The sequence below is a fragment of the Anticarsia gemmatalis genome, chromosome 8 (genome assembly GCF_050436995.1).
Source record: "Anticarsia gemmatalis isolate Benzon Research Colony breed Stoneville strain chromosome 8, ilAntGemm2 primary, whole genome shotgun sequence".
NCBI lineage: Eukaryota > Metazoa > Arthropoda > Insecta > Lepidoptera > Erebidae > Anticarsia > Anticarsia gemmatalis.
In genome coordinates this window covers 2915287-2932526 of record NC_134752.1, presented here as the reverse complement: position 1 = coordinate 2932526, position 17240 = coordinate 2915287, and the positions used below count along the sequence as shown (strand labels likewise).

The following is a 17240-nucleotide window of genomic DNA, read 5'->3' as shown; positions in this document are numbered from 1 at the left end:
CTGATTGGAATAAATACAACTCTTGCTCAGAGAAAATATATAATTATATTAGTATTCAGGACACAGATCCTCTTAAACTATATGGCGACTTTTGTAATTTTTTAAATACTATTAAAGAACAATGTGTTCCTAAAATTGTGAAATCTTCCCAATCTATTATGAAAAAGCCAGTTCCATGGTGGGATTCAGAATGTGCTGAAGCAGTTAAAAACAGTAAACAAGCTTTAAATTACTATAGGTCAAATCCAAGTTTAGATAATTTTATAAATTATAAAAAAATAGATGCCATGAAAAAAAGATTATTAAAGGAAAAAAAGAAACAAAGCTGGACCAATTTATGCGAGTCATTTAATAGATTCACACCAATTACTACTATTTGGAATTACATTAGAAAATTTAAAAGGCTATCACTTGGTAATAGACACCGTAATGATGACTGGATTCCCTCATTCTTCGATAAATTTGCTTCTCCGATTGACCCTGTAAATTCCGAAAATGATGAATTATTAAATCAATATTTCTCCCAGAGTAGTAATGTAACCACAAATTTTCTGATTGCCCCATTTACTTGGCAAGAGTTTAACACTGCTCTGCTGCATAGAAAAGATACATCTCCTGGACTAGATGATTTTCCTTACATTATGATACGCAATTTGCATAAAAATGCTAAAGAAGTATTGTTAAATATTTTTAATATACTATGGGACAAGCAAATTATACCACAAGCTTGGAAAACACAATGTGTTATTCCAATTTTAAAACAAGATAAGCCTCCTAATCACTACAACTCATATAGACCTATATCATTAGCCTCTTGTATAGGTAAGCTCTTTGAAAATATTTTGAAAACCAGATTAGACTACTTTGTAGAATCAAATAACCTCTTACCTAATCAGCAGTTTGGGTTCAGGAAAGGTCGTAGTGCAGTAGAAAGTTTTACTTCTTTGATTTCAGATATAAAAAGTTCTTTTCATAGCCACTCTTCTACTGTTTGTGTCTTCCTTGATATCCAAGGTGCTTTTGATAATGTGATTCCTTCCACTTTAATTGGCATATTGTGTGATATTGGCATTCCTGGAAAATTTTGTAAGTGGATTTATAACTTTCTTTATGATAGAACAATGTATGTTAAATTCAATAACATTCTACATGGTCCTAGACATGTATACAAAGGAACAATGCAGGGTGCGATCTTATCACCTTTGTTGTATAATTTATACACTAGTCAAATTAATAAATATCTAAATAATTCAAATGTGAACTTCTTACAGTTTGCTGATGACTTATTGTTATATAGTGTTAATAGTAATGTAAATATTTCTGTAAATAATCTCAATATTGCTTTAATTAAACTACATGATTATTACTTCAATAAACTAGGTTTAGAAATTAGTCCTAGCAAAAGTGGTGTTATGATTTTTTCAAAAAAAGTATTAGATTGTGACTTAAGTATAAAATACAACAATTCATTACTTCCAATTATTAGGGAAAAGAAGTTTTTAGGTATCTACTTAGACCCAAAGTTGTCTTTTGAGAGTCATATAAACCACTTAATCAAAGCATCAAGTAGGGGTCTTAATGTTTTAAGATCTTTGGCCGGTGTGCATTGGGGCTCTGACCCAAAAATTTTGTCAATGTTATATAAAAGTATTGTTCGCAGTCACTTTGATTATAGTTCCCTAGCTTATATGAATTGTAATTTATCCATACTAATATTATAAATGCGAAAGTAACTCTGTCTGTCTGTCTGTCTGTCTGTCTGTCTGTCTGTCTGTCTGTCTGCTACTCAATCACGTCTAAACTACTGAACCAATTTGCATGAAATTTGGTATGGAGATATTTTGATACCCGAGAAAGGACATAGGCTACTTTTTACCCCGGAAAAATGACGCATTTTCCGGGAAAATTCAGAAAATTCATCGAAGTCGCGATAAATTAATATTATAATGACATTGAATCAACAAAATTCCGTTGCCATGGCAACTGTTTTAATGGCGGATATGCCTTAGCGCGACTTCGTTATACTAAGATATATAAATAATTTTGAGAATATTTTTCGTGAAAAAAAGCATATTTTATAGACCAATAGGAGCAGAGCAACAGTAAAAAGGTGTTACAAAAACGTGGAAAATTCTGACCCATTCTCTCTTATGTGACGCAAGCGAAGTTGCGCGGGTCAGCTAGTCTCATATAAGGAAACTAGATGTAATACAAAATAAGGCTTTAAGAATTATTACAGGAGCAATGTGTTCTACTCCAATTAATGCCATGCAATGTGAATCTTGTATTGAACCTTTAATCTTTAGACGTTTACAACTAGTATTCAATTTCTGTTTAAAAACACTAAGTTCTTCAAACAATGAAGTAATAAAAAGAGTATTACCTAGACAAGCTCTTGAGTTGTATGGCAGCAGCTCTCCTATAACTGCCTCTGAATTAATATCTGGTCATAGCCCTGAACTCCTTCGAGTTGCATTAAATTATGTATTCTCATATTCTGTCAATATGTACAAAGATTACCCTTGGCCTCTGTATAAAGTAAAATATGATGCAGTCATTAATAATGAATGTACAATCCTTCATGAAGTCATTTTTAACCAGTCAGACTTATCTCAGTTCTTAGAAAGTAAACCATATTATACTTTATACACAGATGGTTCTAAATCTAACCATGTAGCATGTGCTGTATATGACCCTCAATTGGGTAAAGTAAATAGTTACAAATTAGATACAAATTGTTCAATATTTACAGCAGAATGTTATGCAATTCTTTTAGCACTGCAGCATATACATACTGTAGATAATGATGACTTTCTTATCATAACAGATTCAAAAAGTTGTCTTATGGCATTAGAAAATTGTACATTAAAATTTAACACTAACTATATATTATACAACATTAAGGAAATAGTCCTTAACTTAAGTATTAATGGTAAAATTGTAAAGTTCTTGTGGGTACCTGCACATAAAGGCATCACTGGCAATGAAAAAGCAGATCAGGCAGCTAAAGGGGAATGCACAGAAGACCATACTAACATATTGAAGATTCCCTATACTGATTTCCACACCAAAATCTCCATAGACCTCAAAACATTGTGGCATGAGTACTGGAATATAGTTAGTTGTGAGAAAGGAAAATGGTATGCAGCTATTCAGGGTTGCCCGCCCGCCAAACCATGGTATATAAATAGCAAGATTAAAGGACTCAATAATAGAAATTTTATAACAACAATGAACAGATTAAGATTCGGCCATTCAAGAACTCCCACTCACTTGTACAAACTGAAAATAAAGCCTGACGACAGCTGCGAATACTGTGGAAAACCAGCAGCAGACATTATGCACTTCATTTTTGAATGTCGTCAATTCGCAATAGACAGGCTATTATTAATAGATAATCTACAGAATCTGGATCCCAAATTTCCGCGAGACTTAAAAGAACTATTGAAGAACCCAAGATTTTACCAACCACTATTTAATTTCATTACCAATACCATAACTTCGATATAACCACAGATTATAATTTTCATAAATACTTCAGGCTCAAAAGTGCTAGATCACAGAGCCGTAAAACGGAATAACAAAAAAAAAAAAATTGATTTGTTTTGCTGCGTATCCTGCTAACTTCACTTCGTAGTGAAGTTGGCGTTTCTGAGAATTTAGCTCTGCGAGTTTCTTCTATTTTATTTTATGTAAGTAATGTAACTGCAGCGTTTCAATGCAGAACAAATTTTTCGAGTACGGTGTTCTCGTTGTCACTATTGTCAAATATAACTTTGTCGGGAATACAGTGAGGACCGATAGCATTCGATGTTTATATGTAAAATAGATAATATAAACGCGCGCGTGCAGTGACGGTGTTCAGTCAGTGTGTGTCATCGTGTTGGGATCATCGGCGGACGGTGCGCCATTTAGTTCACGAGATAAAAAAAACAAGTAATGAATCCCTCGCCGCGTTACGTTTAATTGGAGAAGTGCATCAGTTCGTTATGGAGTGACAAATAAACGTAGCAGTTATGGCAAATATATGTACTAATGAAAGAAGAAACCAGTGCAATGGGTTCCGGAGGAGACCTCAGTTTGGACAGTGGATGTGGTGTATTATTTTGAAATGTTTGATTAGTTTGCCGTGCATATTTTCTAGTTGTCATGGAGTCAATATATCAGTCACCCTGGTTCCCTCCGGGATGATCTACATTCCTTATGGCGATCCCTTGGATATACTTTGTATCGCGGAGGAAGGCAGAGCAGAAGACCTGGAGTTCTATCACGGTGGCGAACCTCTCGACTCTGAGATAGTGAATGCGACCGCGAGAAGACTGTTCAGAAAAAACATTGAGAAGCAAGTGACAATGTATTATTGTCACAATAATGCAACCAATAAAAAGTGCACCACTAGGGTCCTTGTGGACGGACCACCTTCCAACGTCACGAATTTTAGTTGCATATCAAAGAATCTTGATGAACTAAACTGTACCTGGCCACATATTGAGAAGTACAGCACAACCAACTACACCATGTCATACATGTTCCAAAACAGACTAACAAAATCATCTCCTGCCAAGCTAATTGGCAATACATGGTCCTGTGTCTGGACCACAACAACTGAACCTGCTTACAGACAAGTTGAAGAGTACTATTTTATTCAACTTAAAGCTTGTAATTATTTTGGTTGCAATCGGCAAAATTTCACAATAGACCATTTTGCGATAGTGAAACCTGATAAACCTAGTAACTTGAAAATAATAGGCAACAACACACACAGTGTTCAGCTGCAGTGGAACATCCCCAATAACATGGTAGATCTTCTTCAATCTGTAGTGCATAAAATAGAGTACCAAATAGCTAAAATTGACAACACATCTTACTTCCGTACTGTGGATACATCACATCTACCAGTAAAAAGCAAAACATACAAATTTACTTTGACTGATTTACCGTATGCCCACATGTTGTATGAAGTAAGAATATACATAAAATCGTCATTTGCTAAGGATGATAAGTACTGGTCAGACTTCACTTATGAGTTCTTCACCACTGCTAGTGAAAGACCACAGAGGCCACCTGACACTACAGTTGGAGCATTTGCCCAGTCAGTGTACAATGATCACAATCAGTATAAAAGAGTTGTATATGTGTACTGGAAACAGCTGGAAGAGTACGAGGAAGGAGCTGATAACTTTACCTATAAAGTAGTAGCCACACAGAACTCCAGAAGACCACAAACTCTACTACCAGACAAAAATAAAAGCTTAAGTTATGTGATACTACAAAATGCCTCATTGGATGCCATTGATGTGTATATTTGGTCAACCAATGATATTGGATCATCAGAGAACGGAAGTCACTTGTTCATTCCATCTAAAAAAGATACTGAAGCTCTCAGTGTGCCTTCATTCACTAAACTTGCTTATGAAAATGGCACGTATAAGTTATCATGGATAGGCATTGAAGGCATTGACAACTATACTCTGTTTTGGTGCCAGCATAATAGTACTCAAATTTGTGCCGGCCGCATGAACTTTACTGTTTTGGACCCCAATAAGAACACCCACGTCATACACTTGCCAAGAGAAAATAGATATCAGTTTGCAATATCAGCCAATAGTGGTTTTAAGACCAGTGGTATGACTTGGGCTTCATGTGATATATCTAAAGATGCAATTCCAATGTATGGCTTTCCTGTAAAGTTAGATCATGATGCACCAGGCACTACATATGTTAAAATAAATTGGACAATGTCTTGTACTCTACAGGAAGGTATAATAATCGGGTATGTCTTGAATTACTGTCCTGTCCTAGACACAAGTACTGTGTGTGATCAGTCCTATGGAAATAAATCTCAATTGCGTTATATTAATGACCCCAATCAAAAGGAAATAAATATAACTGATTTGAAACCCTATAGAACATATCAGTTTTGGTTACAAATGGACACTACCTATGGATTGAAGACAATAGAGAATGCTTTGACAGGAGTCACCACCACAGAGGACACTCCATCAAGTCCGAGAAATGTGAAAATATCTGATGTCCAGTATAACTCACTTAACATCTCATGGGATCCACCTTTACACAAAAATGGCATCATATGGGAATATAAAATATTAAATTATGGAAAAGAATTTATAAAAAAAAGTGAGAAAGTTCCAGTTAATGATAAAGACAATACCCGGTCTCTGGTAATTGGGGATAATTTAATAAAACCTTACACAAATTACTCCCTCAGTGTTAAGGCTTGTAATGCTGCCATTGACAAATGTTCAGAACCCAGTCCAAAATTTGGAATATTTGTGAGAACAAGAATTGGGCCTCCTAGCCAAATAAAAACTCCTTCTGCAAATGTGAATTCAGGTACTCTAAAATGGGAACGTCCTTCACATTTTGGTGGAATTGTGGATCACTATCAGATAAAAAGGATAAAAGACGATGGTAATACAGCAGAATATATTACCACTACAGACTTGGAGTATCACCTGATCTATTGTGAGGGAGCCGAGTTATCAGAGTCTTATCAAGTGAGAGCAGTCAACCTTGACACGGATCCGAATCACGGTATTTTGGAACATGGGGACGTCATATTGCCTGACGAAAATGACAAAGGCCCTGGAAAATTCGAGGGAGAATGGAGTGACAAGAGCTCAGTGACATGTGGCAGTAGAGATGGCATCACTATGACTCTTATCCTTTTGGCTGTATTTGCGATAATAGGCGTCATGTACGGTTCAATCAAACTATACAAAAAGGTCAGAAAAATGGAAGATATTAAACCTGTTTTGCCAAATGGCTTAGGGATACCCGAAAAAGAGTCCAAGTATGTGTATGGTGGATTGTATTCGACTAACAAGGATGAAAAACCATCATCAGATGAAATGTTACTACTCCCGAATAGTAGAACAACCGTGTCGACGCCTGAAAACAAGCAAAACACGGACAACAACTGTGGGTCTAGTGAGCACACAGACAGCACCGCACTTTCCGACACTTCCAGAGGCCCCATTGAGAGGCATGCTTCTACTTCGGATGATGGCTCCGATTCTTCCTTGCATTTGGAAGTGGAGCCTATAAGGGCCGACGATAATAATGCATCGCACGATGAAGAAGATTCTTCTAATTCGGAAACTGATAATTCTAGAGGAAATTCGCCTTACTTAAACGATAACAATTTCAAGAAAAATCCCAGTGGCTATGTGCAGTCTGTTGTAAACCCGGGCTCCGGATACGTTCAGTCAGCTCCCGCTCCACACAAAAGTCCGCTCGCACAACCTACGACACAACCCACTAGCTCCAGCTACGTGATGGCTGCCCTGTCACCACCGATATTCACGACAGGCGTCGCGCCGCCAACTATACCGAGTCAACCGCCTGCCTCCTCGGGCTATGTTCGGCCAGAAGACGCTCAGGCGAAATCTATGATGAACTTCCCTAAGTTAGGTCCATCGCCTACGAAAGTGTTCGGGTCCGAGAGCTTGCCAACCATGCCTACCTTGCCCCAGCCAGTAAAGCATGGCGCTGACAGTAGTTATATTCAGCTACAGTCATTGGACGCGCTGACTAGTCATAAGCAACCCGTGCGGAGTAACGTGCCTTTGAAGCCCACGGCGTCGAGTGGCTACGTGAGTCCCGGCGATGCGGTCATCAACAAGCACTTGAACAACATGTTGTCGGGCGGCACGCTGGCGGAAGAGTCTGCCATCTTAGACCCGACCATGTCGCCCGACGCCTACTGTCGGTTCTCATGGAGTACTGACCCTGCGAATGATAATCTTCACTCGTTGCTCACTGACTCACACACGTTAAAATCGTCTAAAAACTGAACATAGTTAAGCATACAATAAGTGACACAGTACTGATAAAATAGACTTAGTGAACGAATTGTAAATAATGAACTATATGAGCTTTACGAAGTGCTATAAAATTATTGGACATAATATTATTACACACAAGAATATGGACGTGTTATGGTGTATTATTAGTGATAATTCTTGTGCCTTATTAATTTATTTTAGGTGATTTTTAAGAAGCTTAATAGGTAAGAGTCCTATTAAAGCTATAATACTAAATGTTGAAATTAGTAGAAGAATGCATTACACCGTACGACGCGTCGATCTCAATAGGACACTGTTTGTTACAGAGTTAAATAACGCAAGTAAAAGATATTAAACATGGAGGGTATATATAAAATAAATTTAGTACCAAGTGATTTGAGTGTAGAAGAGACAATACTGCAGATAGCAGACACTTTAGATAATTTCAACGGCATTGTTAACGATGTGTTCGCCCGGCTGGCGACAAGAATCGAGCAGAACACGGACAAGGCAAACAATCTTCAACGACGAATCGAAGCTTCTAAATGTAAAGTGGACAAGTTGCCCGCCATGAGGAAGGCTATCAAAGTGTTTTCCAGCGCCAAGTACCCGACTAATATAGTCCATGAACATTATCAGTCCGCTTTTGACGCAGACGGATACGAATACAGCCCTAAGAAAGTAGCCCTGCGCGGAAAGTCTCAGGGGCAGTCCAATGAAAAAGAATTGCAGGTGAGTCATATTTTTATTTGAAAAGTACATTGAGTAAGTCCCGAGTCCGAATTGTTAAACAAACATTTATTTTATCCTAGTTATAAATATACATAGCTTTAAACATCGCACAAAGTGGTAGCTTAAGTCTTCAAAGCAACTATTTCTTATTATTTAATTTTCTCAAAAATGTTACTACTTTTATTACTTGTAATACTAACTAACTGTAGCGGTATTTAACACAGCAACATATTATGTAGGTCCTAGTAGCTAATATCTCAGTTCTATTTCAGGAGAAACTGCACTTTTACCATGTGAAAGTTGCTGAGCCCAAGAAGCAGGTGTCTAAACAAGATTATAATTTGAACTCGGTCATAGATAACTTGAACAGTGTCGGTGAACTGTTGATCTTTAATACGGACGAGAGTCCTTACCTTGGCACCACGAGGAGGGCATCCGCGTATGCGCCGGTAGTACCCTCGAAGGTCGAGAACAAGAGCTTACTCGAAGCTGCGCCCTCCACTATTGTGACTAGGGATGAGTTGAAGAGAGACGCTGATGAGTACCTTTACGCACCCGGAATGGGCATGGTGAGTGTTTTTCGTAATTATATCGGTAGTTTAGGAATATTCGTCAACAATAAGGCTAAAAACAATAATTTCGTAACAGGTACCAGAACTCGAGATGCCCTTAGACCTCCCGCATCTGCCCGGAATAGCGGGTGACGTACAATTCTCTATCACCAGCGATGGTTCCATTGCTCCATCCGTGGTTACCTCCCCGGTAGCGCCAGTGGTCGCCGTACCCGAAGCGGAGTTGCCGGATCTGAAAGAACTACCGGATTTGAAGGAAGAATTTAATATTTCGGTGCCGGATATTCCCGACGCACCGCCTCCACCGGCGCCGGCCGCGCCCCCCGCTCCGCCCGCACCCCCCGCGCCGCCTGCGCAGGCTACCCCGCCCCCTCCGCCACCGCCACCACCACCGCCTGCTCACATGGACCTCGAAGCCCCCGTTACAACTAAGCGGTAAGTCATTTTAATTAATATAATGTTGATATAAACTGCCAATTTCCACCATCGCATCGCAATCAACAGGCATATTCCTGCATCGCGATACTGTTTGGAATAAATTATAGGGATAACAGCAATTTATATCTTCATCCCTAATTGAAAATTCAGTAGGACTAGCGCGAGTTCTGTGATACTTTAGCTAAATAATGTTAACAAATAATACATTGCTCATCTGAGCGACTCGAGGAAGAAGTGTCAATGGGTACTCTCAGGCCCGGTTCTATTCAATTCAACGTACGCAGTAAACACTACTAAGTACTTAATTATTGTCTTTATGTGAAACTCTTCGTTATTCACCGATAATTATAAGGTTTTTCATACGCCTCATGTTTTCTTTTGTATTGTTACGCAATATCTACTAATTGCAGACATGTTTTCAGTTTACATTGTTGCAATTATTTCTAGGATGCTCTACAAAACGTAGAAAGTACCGAATTCCTCGACGTTAGAACATGTGTTACTATTTTTTTGTGTTCTCGGTCCTATTAGCATTATCACATGTCTTTACCTGATTTTTTGTTACATCCTACGCTTTAATGTTCTCAGCCCGGGGAGATTATTCTCCCTAGCCAAATATCGTAAATGTAAATATGTTACAGTTAACATTCCTTTCGATCGAAAGCGAATTTAACTGAATCAAGATAAATGTAGCTTTGTCTGAAAATCAAAGATCATTCTTTTTCGAATCATATTTCAAAAGACCCAAAATGTTGGGTTAAACTTACATACTCCTAACTCTAACTTTAGCCTGAAGTCCCTATTATGATATAGAAAGCGGTCGAAATACATTTAACTGGAGCTGCAACAATATTATGTTAATAAAAGTTACCTATTTCGCGGGATGCAAGGTGCTCGTCAAACTCCCTAGTATGCATTATACATTTATGGTAAAGAACACACTCGAAGCATTCACTGATTCACTATGGGATTTTGTGTAATTAAACGTTCATTATAATAGATGCCGATTTAAAAAAGTAGTCTCTGTTATGCAGGACCTCTCAGTAATTAACTTAGCTTTAATGGCAGAAGGTATGAGACGGGGATCGATCACTCAATTAATTGATCTGTGCCATATGTTTCCATTGTACGCGTGCCTGAACCTCCGCGACGTTATTGTCACTCCCACCCCTGGGTGGGATTCGAGTGATCAGCTTCTGCGTAACCACATACCGCATACTTCGTATTTTTTTTATTGATCTGACAATATTTTTAACGTACCAAGTAATAAGCCCTGCACGGGCAACCACAATCTGGATTGAATCAATTCAACTTCTCAGTAGTAGGTACGTCAACGTCGGTTTATTTTTATTAATTAATTCTGTCGTGGGAACTTAGATACTAGAAATAAAATATCGTAAAACCGAGCAGATTCCTAGAGATAGGTAAAGTGCTAAGTGTGAGTAGTGGCGAGTGTGGCGACACGGCGACGCTTCAGGCAACGTGGCCGACCACGGTTCCCAGTAGGCGCATTGAATTACATGAATCGTAAGCAGCTAGTACAAAAGAAAGGCGTTATAATAGATACAGTTTCGTAGAAAAATGTAAATTGCTGTGTTTTCCACGCGTCCAGATTAGAGTTATGGGTCATTTGACCCTTGTTTACTCCATCAGTAGAATATTAAATAGCTCTAAAGACAGAGCAGCTTGCTCCACTGATACGAGAGCTTCTCTGTAAACTGTTTACTCCAAGCTAACAATTAATGAGCTCTGATTAAAAAAGCGATTCTACTGGATACTCCTGCGCTAGCTCGATTATAGTATATTCAATACCACCCCGTAGCCGCTATTAATAGCTGTATATTTATGGTTCGAACAAATTAATGAATGCAGGCACAAAGGGATAACAATTATGGAGGGAATAGAATAAACTACTCGTAGGACGGCTACATGATTAACACGTACACTTTGAAAAAATAAAGAATATTAGGTTTTAATTAATGCATCTGCCAACTACTTAACTAACAAGTTTTTCATCGATCTGTGTGTGTGGTAACAAAAAAAATGTACGCAATGCTGGACATCATTTGTATGCGATAATTTATTTTAAATTTATTCAATTATTTATCTCCCTGGGAGACATAGTGCTTTACCAATAAAAAAAAGAATGACTTTTATAAATCCCATTATCTTTCTACTCGCCATTCACTTACTGTGGTTTCGGACAGATTATCTTGATGAAAAGAATGCTAAGATAAGCAAACATAATACTTACGTAATACTTCGATAAGTGCTTTACTGCTTCTATTGGGCCTCCTACAAACAAAGTTCGATAACTCATAGAAATCGCATTTAATGAGCGACTTTAAAATTTTATTTTCACGTCTATGGCAGACCGCACACGATCAATATGACAAGAAAAACTGTCGGGTGTTATCAAGTTATTTTAAAATGCTGGCATTTGAGCAACTACAACTATGTAAATCTAACAGTTTTTGTAACCTAGCTTCGAATACGTGCGTAGAAAAGAAAAACGGAGTGGTTTATCTCGAGTCTATTAATGTAACTAAATAGACACCGTGAGAGTTTTTCCCGACAGCATATTTTGTTTACATTTTTGGAACACATTCGGTCATCTCGGATTCTTAGACAAGGAAAGTCAGTTCGTGTTTTCCCGATTACTACATCTATAATGAAAAAAATAATCACCGAAATGTACCTACGTATGCACATCACTTTTGAACAACTAAATTAACTCGGATAATTGTGATAATATGTTTGTAACTGTAGGGAGAAGGATTTTCTGGGATCAAAGTTCGTACGAGAATTAAATCAACGGGGAAAAATTGAACTATATCCGGACGTAGTCGGGCCAGTCTGCTAGTATATTTATATTTTCATACTTTGACTGGCATACGACATATTTTGCTATTGTTTTTTAGTTATTTAATAGTTTTCACATATCGTAATACTAATATTAGGCTCTATTTATCAATCATGATTCATATAGTCATCAATTAAAATTCTTGTAACAGTTTCTGTACAATAGATACAGATTCCTAGATCTCATGGAACTATTGTCGTAGATACGTGTATGTATATAAAATAACAAATAGATAAAATCACGTTCTTCTCCTATATAATACATGATTTCAACGAAATTAAATTCATTGATTAATCTATACATTTTTGTCGTAGTGATTGTTGTTTTTTGTAAATAGATTTTTATTATAAACATGCGGACTGGCCCAACTTTGTTCGACAATTTTATCCTGTTGATTACATTCCCGTGAGAATTTTGATCCCATCGATCCCATACGAACTTTGTCCCGACAGTTACAAACAAACATACAAAAAATGTTATGCAATTTAGTTCAGTTATTCAAAAGTTATGCGCGTACATAAATTCGGTGATCCATTTTTATTGATCATGTTATTATGTGCTTATTAATAAATGTTATTGTTTTTGGTAAAGTGTACTATTTCGTAAAATATACCAATCAATATTATCTGTTATACCAAAATATCATTATCATATCAGGATGACTTATATTGAGTTCCCCAGTGTCTGTTTGTCTATCTAGCGATAAACTTGTAAACTGCTCGACGGTTTGTCATGCCGTTTTCACCAATAGACAGTGATTCATGAGGAAGGTGAAATATGTAGGGTTCGCTAGCTAAAGAATTATATACCAAGAACTTTTCCCTTATATTTGACAAAGTCGCATGACGTCACGTTATAGTGTAAATGTACAACAACGTGACGTCATCAGCCCCACTCGTAACTTTAACGCTTTTTAACTAAGCCTTAACTAAGACTTATATTGTTCTTTGACGAAACAAACACGTGTGTAAGTAATATTTTTGAATTATCTGACTTCGGATTAATTACAATTTCTGCTTTTTTAATTAGGAAAAATCCTTAACGATTAAAATTTCTGCTTTTTTACCTAGGAAATATCCATATCGACTAGATATTCTGCTGTTTTGCAGAGTATTTGAGCATTTAGTAATATAGTGCGGATATAAGTTTAGTGCAGTTGGCAATATTGGAGAATAAAGGGAGTATTTACAAACCGCGCGCTTTCCACGTACCGTGTTCATAATCAGAAACAGACGTTTTGAAAACAATCGCGCACGTTCACCAGAACGATGCATTGTACAAATAATATTACTGTTTACTTACTTACTTATGTTTCCATTCTCATCTAAAGGAAAAATATTATGAGTGCCAAACTATTTTGCGTCCGAAAGCGTTCCTGTTTTGTTATGAGTACGGCTTGCGTCATGGTTAACTGGAACTGCGGAGACGGACATGCTGTGTTTATTTATATTGGTCTGTTTGGCTACGGAGAACCGAAGCATCTATCCTCAGGACCTGAGATCTTACTCACGATGTACAGCCTCCTATAAAACAACTACATATATTACCGTTGAGATGCCTGACAAGTTAGTGTCTTATAAAAGTGTAATACGATTTTCGCAGTCATGATTTTACGGCAATATAAACTTAGAAAAGCTCTCAGGTATATTTATATATCAACTATGCTTGCCGAAGTTGTGCCGTGGATGGGTGACCATATTTTACACTAGCTGACCCGCGCAACTTCGCTTGCGTCACATAAGATAATCATAATTTTCCCCGTTTTTGTAACATTTTTCACTGGTACTCTGCTCCTATTGGTCGTAGCGTGATGATATATAGCCTATAGCCTTCCTCGATAAATGGGCTATCTAACACTGAAAGAATTTTTCAAATCGGAACAGTAGTTCCCGAGATTAGCGCGTTCAAACAAACAAACAAACAAACTCTTCAGCTTTATAATATTAGTATAGATACCGAACTCTCCCGTTTTTCGGAAAGTATTATAAATTGTGAGCCCCGATTGTTTTCAAAAGGCTAAGCTGATGGTAAACTATGATAAAGAAAAATGAATCAAAATAATACTTGGGATTAAAAAGCGTTCCTCATTCCTATAAACTTACATAAAATAGAAAATAAATGCTCTAGTTGACTATGCAAATAAAATTAAGCTCGTTACATTTGATTGCAATAAGGAGCTTACTTCTCATCGCTCTCCCACTAGCCTACTAAACAACAATGTTCTAGGAATGTGCAAAAAGAGCGTTTTCTGAGAAATCACTTGCAATACGATTCTTTAACAGTTACGAGTTACGAGCCATGTTCCTTGTATATGCATGTGTATAATGTTCATCTATTTAGACAAATTGCAGCAAGATAGAACACACAAACGGAATGGTAGATAATAATTTCGCAATTAATATTACTATTTAAAATAAATAAAAATGCTGCTATAATGATCTCTCGTTACGAGAAAAACTTCAAATTAAAGCCACGTATTAATTAAAATCCATTAATTGGTAGGATTGGGATATGATCTGTACGTTTCGTGTTACAACTGTATTTGGTTACAGGGAATTTCATAGTACTATATATGCTATAAACTATAGTACTTTTGTTATTGTGCAAAATTCCAATACATCCGATTGGACTATAGAATTCCGTTCAACCGGCTATCAATTCACCCGTTATATAAACGCACATTGCATAACGTTTTCGGCTTGCAGTATTTAACCATAAGCTACGTTTCTCCGAACAATTTGTTATTCATAAATATTAATATTACAACATTTAGGTGCGTTGGAAATGGTAAAATGAAAATAAGGTAATGTTTTGTATTGATCAGTCGACCCGTGCGTTGTTAGCGTTTCGCTGTTCGCAAAACTATATAGAACGAACAATATCTAATTAAATAATTTAAACTTTTCAAATACAATTATATTCGTTCAGTAAAATATGAAAGACGTATTCCGGTTTTATGTACAGCTTCACTTGAGCAATTCAAGCCGATAATTTTACGAATACGCCGTATTCAAAGCTGTTTAATTGCAAATGCGCCTGGCTTTCAGACGCGAGGAATCAATGTAACTATTTTAGTGATATTCCACTAGTACTTAGAGACATTCTGGTAAACCCATAACAGCTCTCAAAAAAACATACACATACTTATATATTTTTTTACTATCTATACACTTGCTCCGGTCATGGGCTGTATTTTTCTGTAAGGTACTGGATGCTCTGCTTGACTTTCTTTTTTCTTTTTTAAAAAGACAACTCCTGCACTAAAAATTGCTATTGTGTCGCGGGGACTTTTACAGACATACAAACAATGGACACAAAGCACAACCAGACCCGAAACAATTATTTGTGGATCGGACAAATAATTGCTCCGTGTGGGAATCGAACCCACGACCTCCCGACGCAATGGTTCTTACGGGGGCTTCCTTTTCAAGTAAAAAATAATCCTGTACATAATTGTTTTGTATTTCTTTTTATTTACAAATTGTCTTAGGGCACGATAACCCCACGCAAAGCTCCATCGCCCACTAGAAGCCAGTATCGCCCCCGTATTTAAACCTATGCTTTAAAATGTATTTTATATGTTACAATATATCGCACACGTCAGTCGCCACCTTAATGCCACTATAATTATTTTCAGTGAACACAAATTGCTATTGAAAAACTATTAGATCGGCTGATAAATATCGCTAATGCGCACGCTAGTATGGACCACGGTATTTTATGTTTTTTTCTCTGCAATCAATCGTGTGAATAATCGTTGTTTACTTTGTACTGCGATTATGTTGTTTTAATATATAACGAAATAAACTAATATCAACAGTTTTACATTAGCAAAGGTTGTTCTATAATTTTCTAGTTATTTGAGACAACAACTTAGTAGAGAGCCTTGTGTCCAACTATGAAGAAAGTATAAAAAAATCGGAATTTAAAACTTTAGTGACTCGCAGGCTTATGCAACTGACAGTGGGCTGTTTGATACAATTATTATTACTTTATTTCGGAAATACACAGAACTAAGTAATTATAATATCTCTGTTATAGGCTCTACTATTGTCGGACTAACTAATAATATATCACAAACATAATTGTTTCATTTATAACTAAGACAAAGAAAGTTACGTTGAATGTTTTATAAACATGTCAGTTTATACAAACACACGAATTTCACCAAAAACAATTGTATTAATATCTTCGACAAATACGTGTTTAGATGTTCACCAAATTGTTAGCAGGCTGTTATTGTATGCTTTCATAAATAAAAGCAGCGAAATATTTGCCAAACATAACGTTTGTGCGCGAGTTCCATTAATCGTGGCTAATTATATTACCAATGTCAATATTTATTTCTTCTCAGTAAACTGTGAAGGTGCTCTGAAACAATAGATTAGTTTTTCTACAATCATAAGTTTCGTTGAATACCTAATAATTGATTCTAGTATTCGAATTTTATCTGAATGTAGTCCAATTGTACAATTGTTGTTTTGCAGAAGAAAAATGCGTTCTTTACCATTTATGGTGCATCGTTTAAATCGTTTTACATTATGGAAATTATGTTAGTGCACTGAGAAAATATAAAATTTTATCTTTATTTATTTAGACTTTGTTCTATGAATTTCTATAATTATCTATATCTCTAATATCTTCGATTGGTTACTTATGTAGTTTTGAATTTTAAATTATTACTCGCTCGCCACTACATGTATTCCCCTATAATAAAATATTGTTTTGTGTTAGTATTAATATTATTTTTGCGTACAACACACTTACAAAACGCTAAGCTATTGCTGGAAATCGATATAAATAATAGTAGTATTCAAGGATCATTAT

At 36.6% G+C, this 17240-nt stretch overlaps 2 protein-coding genes and 1 long non-coding RNA gene across 4 annotated transcripts in view; 2 read left to right on the top strand and 1 right to left on the bottom strand.

Moving 5' to 3' along the window:
- Positions 1-329: 329 nt before the first annotated feature.
- LOC142974759 (uncharacterized) lies at positions 330-3528 on the bottom strand. Its single transcript, XR_012959583.1, has 4 exons — positions 2960-3528; positions 2384-2529; positions 889-1074; positions 330-480 (listed from the first exon to the last, which is right to left on the bottom strand). It is a non-coding gene; the product is annotated as an uncharacterized LOC142974759 (long non-coding RNA).
- A 110-nt stretch (positions 3529-3638) lies between these two features.
- wash (WASH complex subunit washout) overlaps positions 3639-17240 on the top strand; it is a 40677-nt gene continuing 27075 nt past the window's right edge. Inside the window, exons 1-4 of one of the 2 annotated variants that reach the window (XM_076117109.1) lie at positions 3639-3692; positions 8135-8540; positions 8813-9109; positions 9189-9547. In XM_076117109.1, the coding sequence (XP_075973224.1) occupies positions 8166-8540; positions 8813-9109; positions 9189-9547 (1031 nt within the window). In that variant the 5' untranslated portion in view covers positions 3639-3692; positions 8135-8165. Of the gene's footprint in view, positions 3693-7886; positions 8033-8134; positions 8541-8812; positions 9110-9188; positions 9548-17240 lie in introns of those variants that run through there. The other variant, XM_076117110.1, reaches the window with a different exon arrangement.
- Positions 3700-8032, top strand: LOC142974656 (cytokine receptor-like). Its single transcript, XM_076117108.1, has one exon. The coding sequence runs from the start codon at positions 4017-4019 to the stop codon at positions 7815-7817; it is 3801 nt and encodes a 1266-aa protein (XP_075973223.1). The 5' UTR covers positions 3700-4016; the 3' UTR covers positions 7818-8032.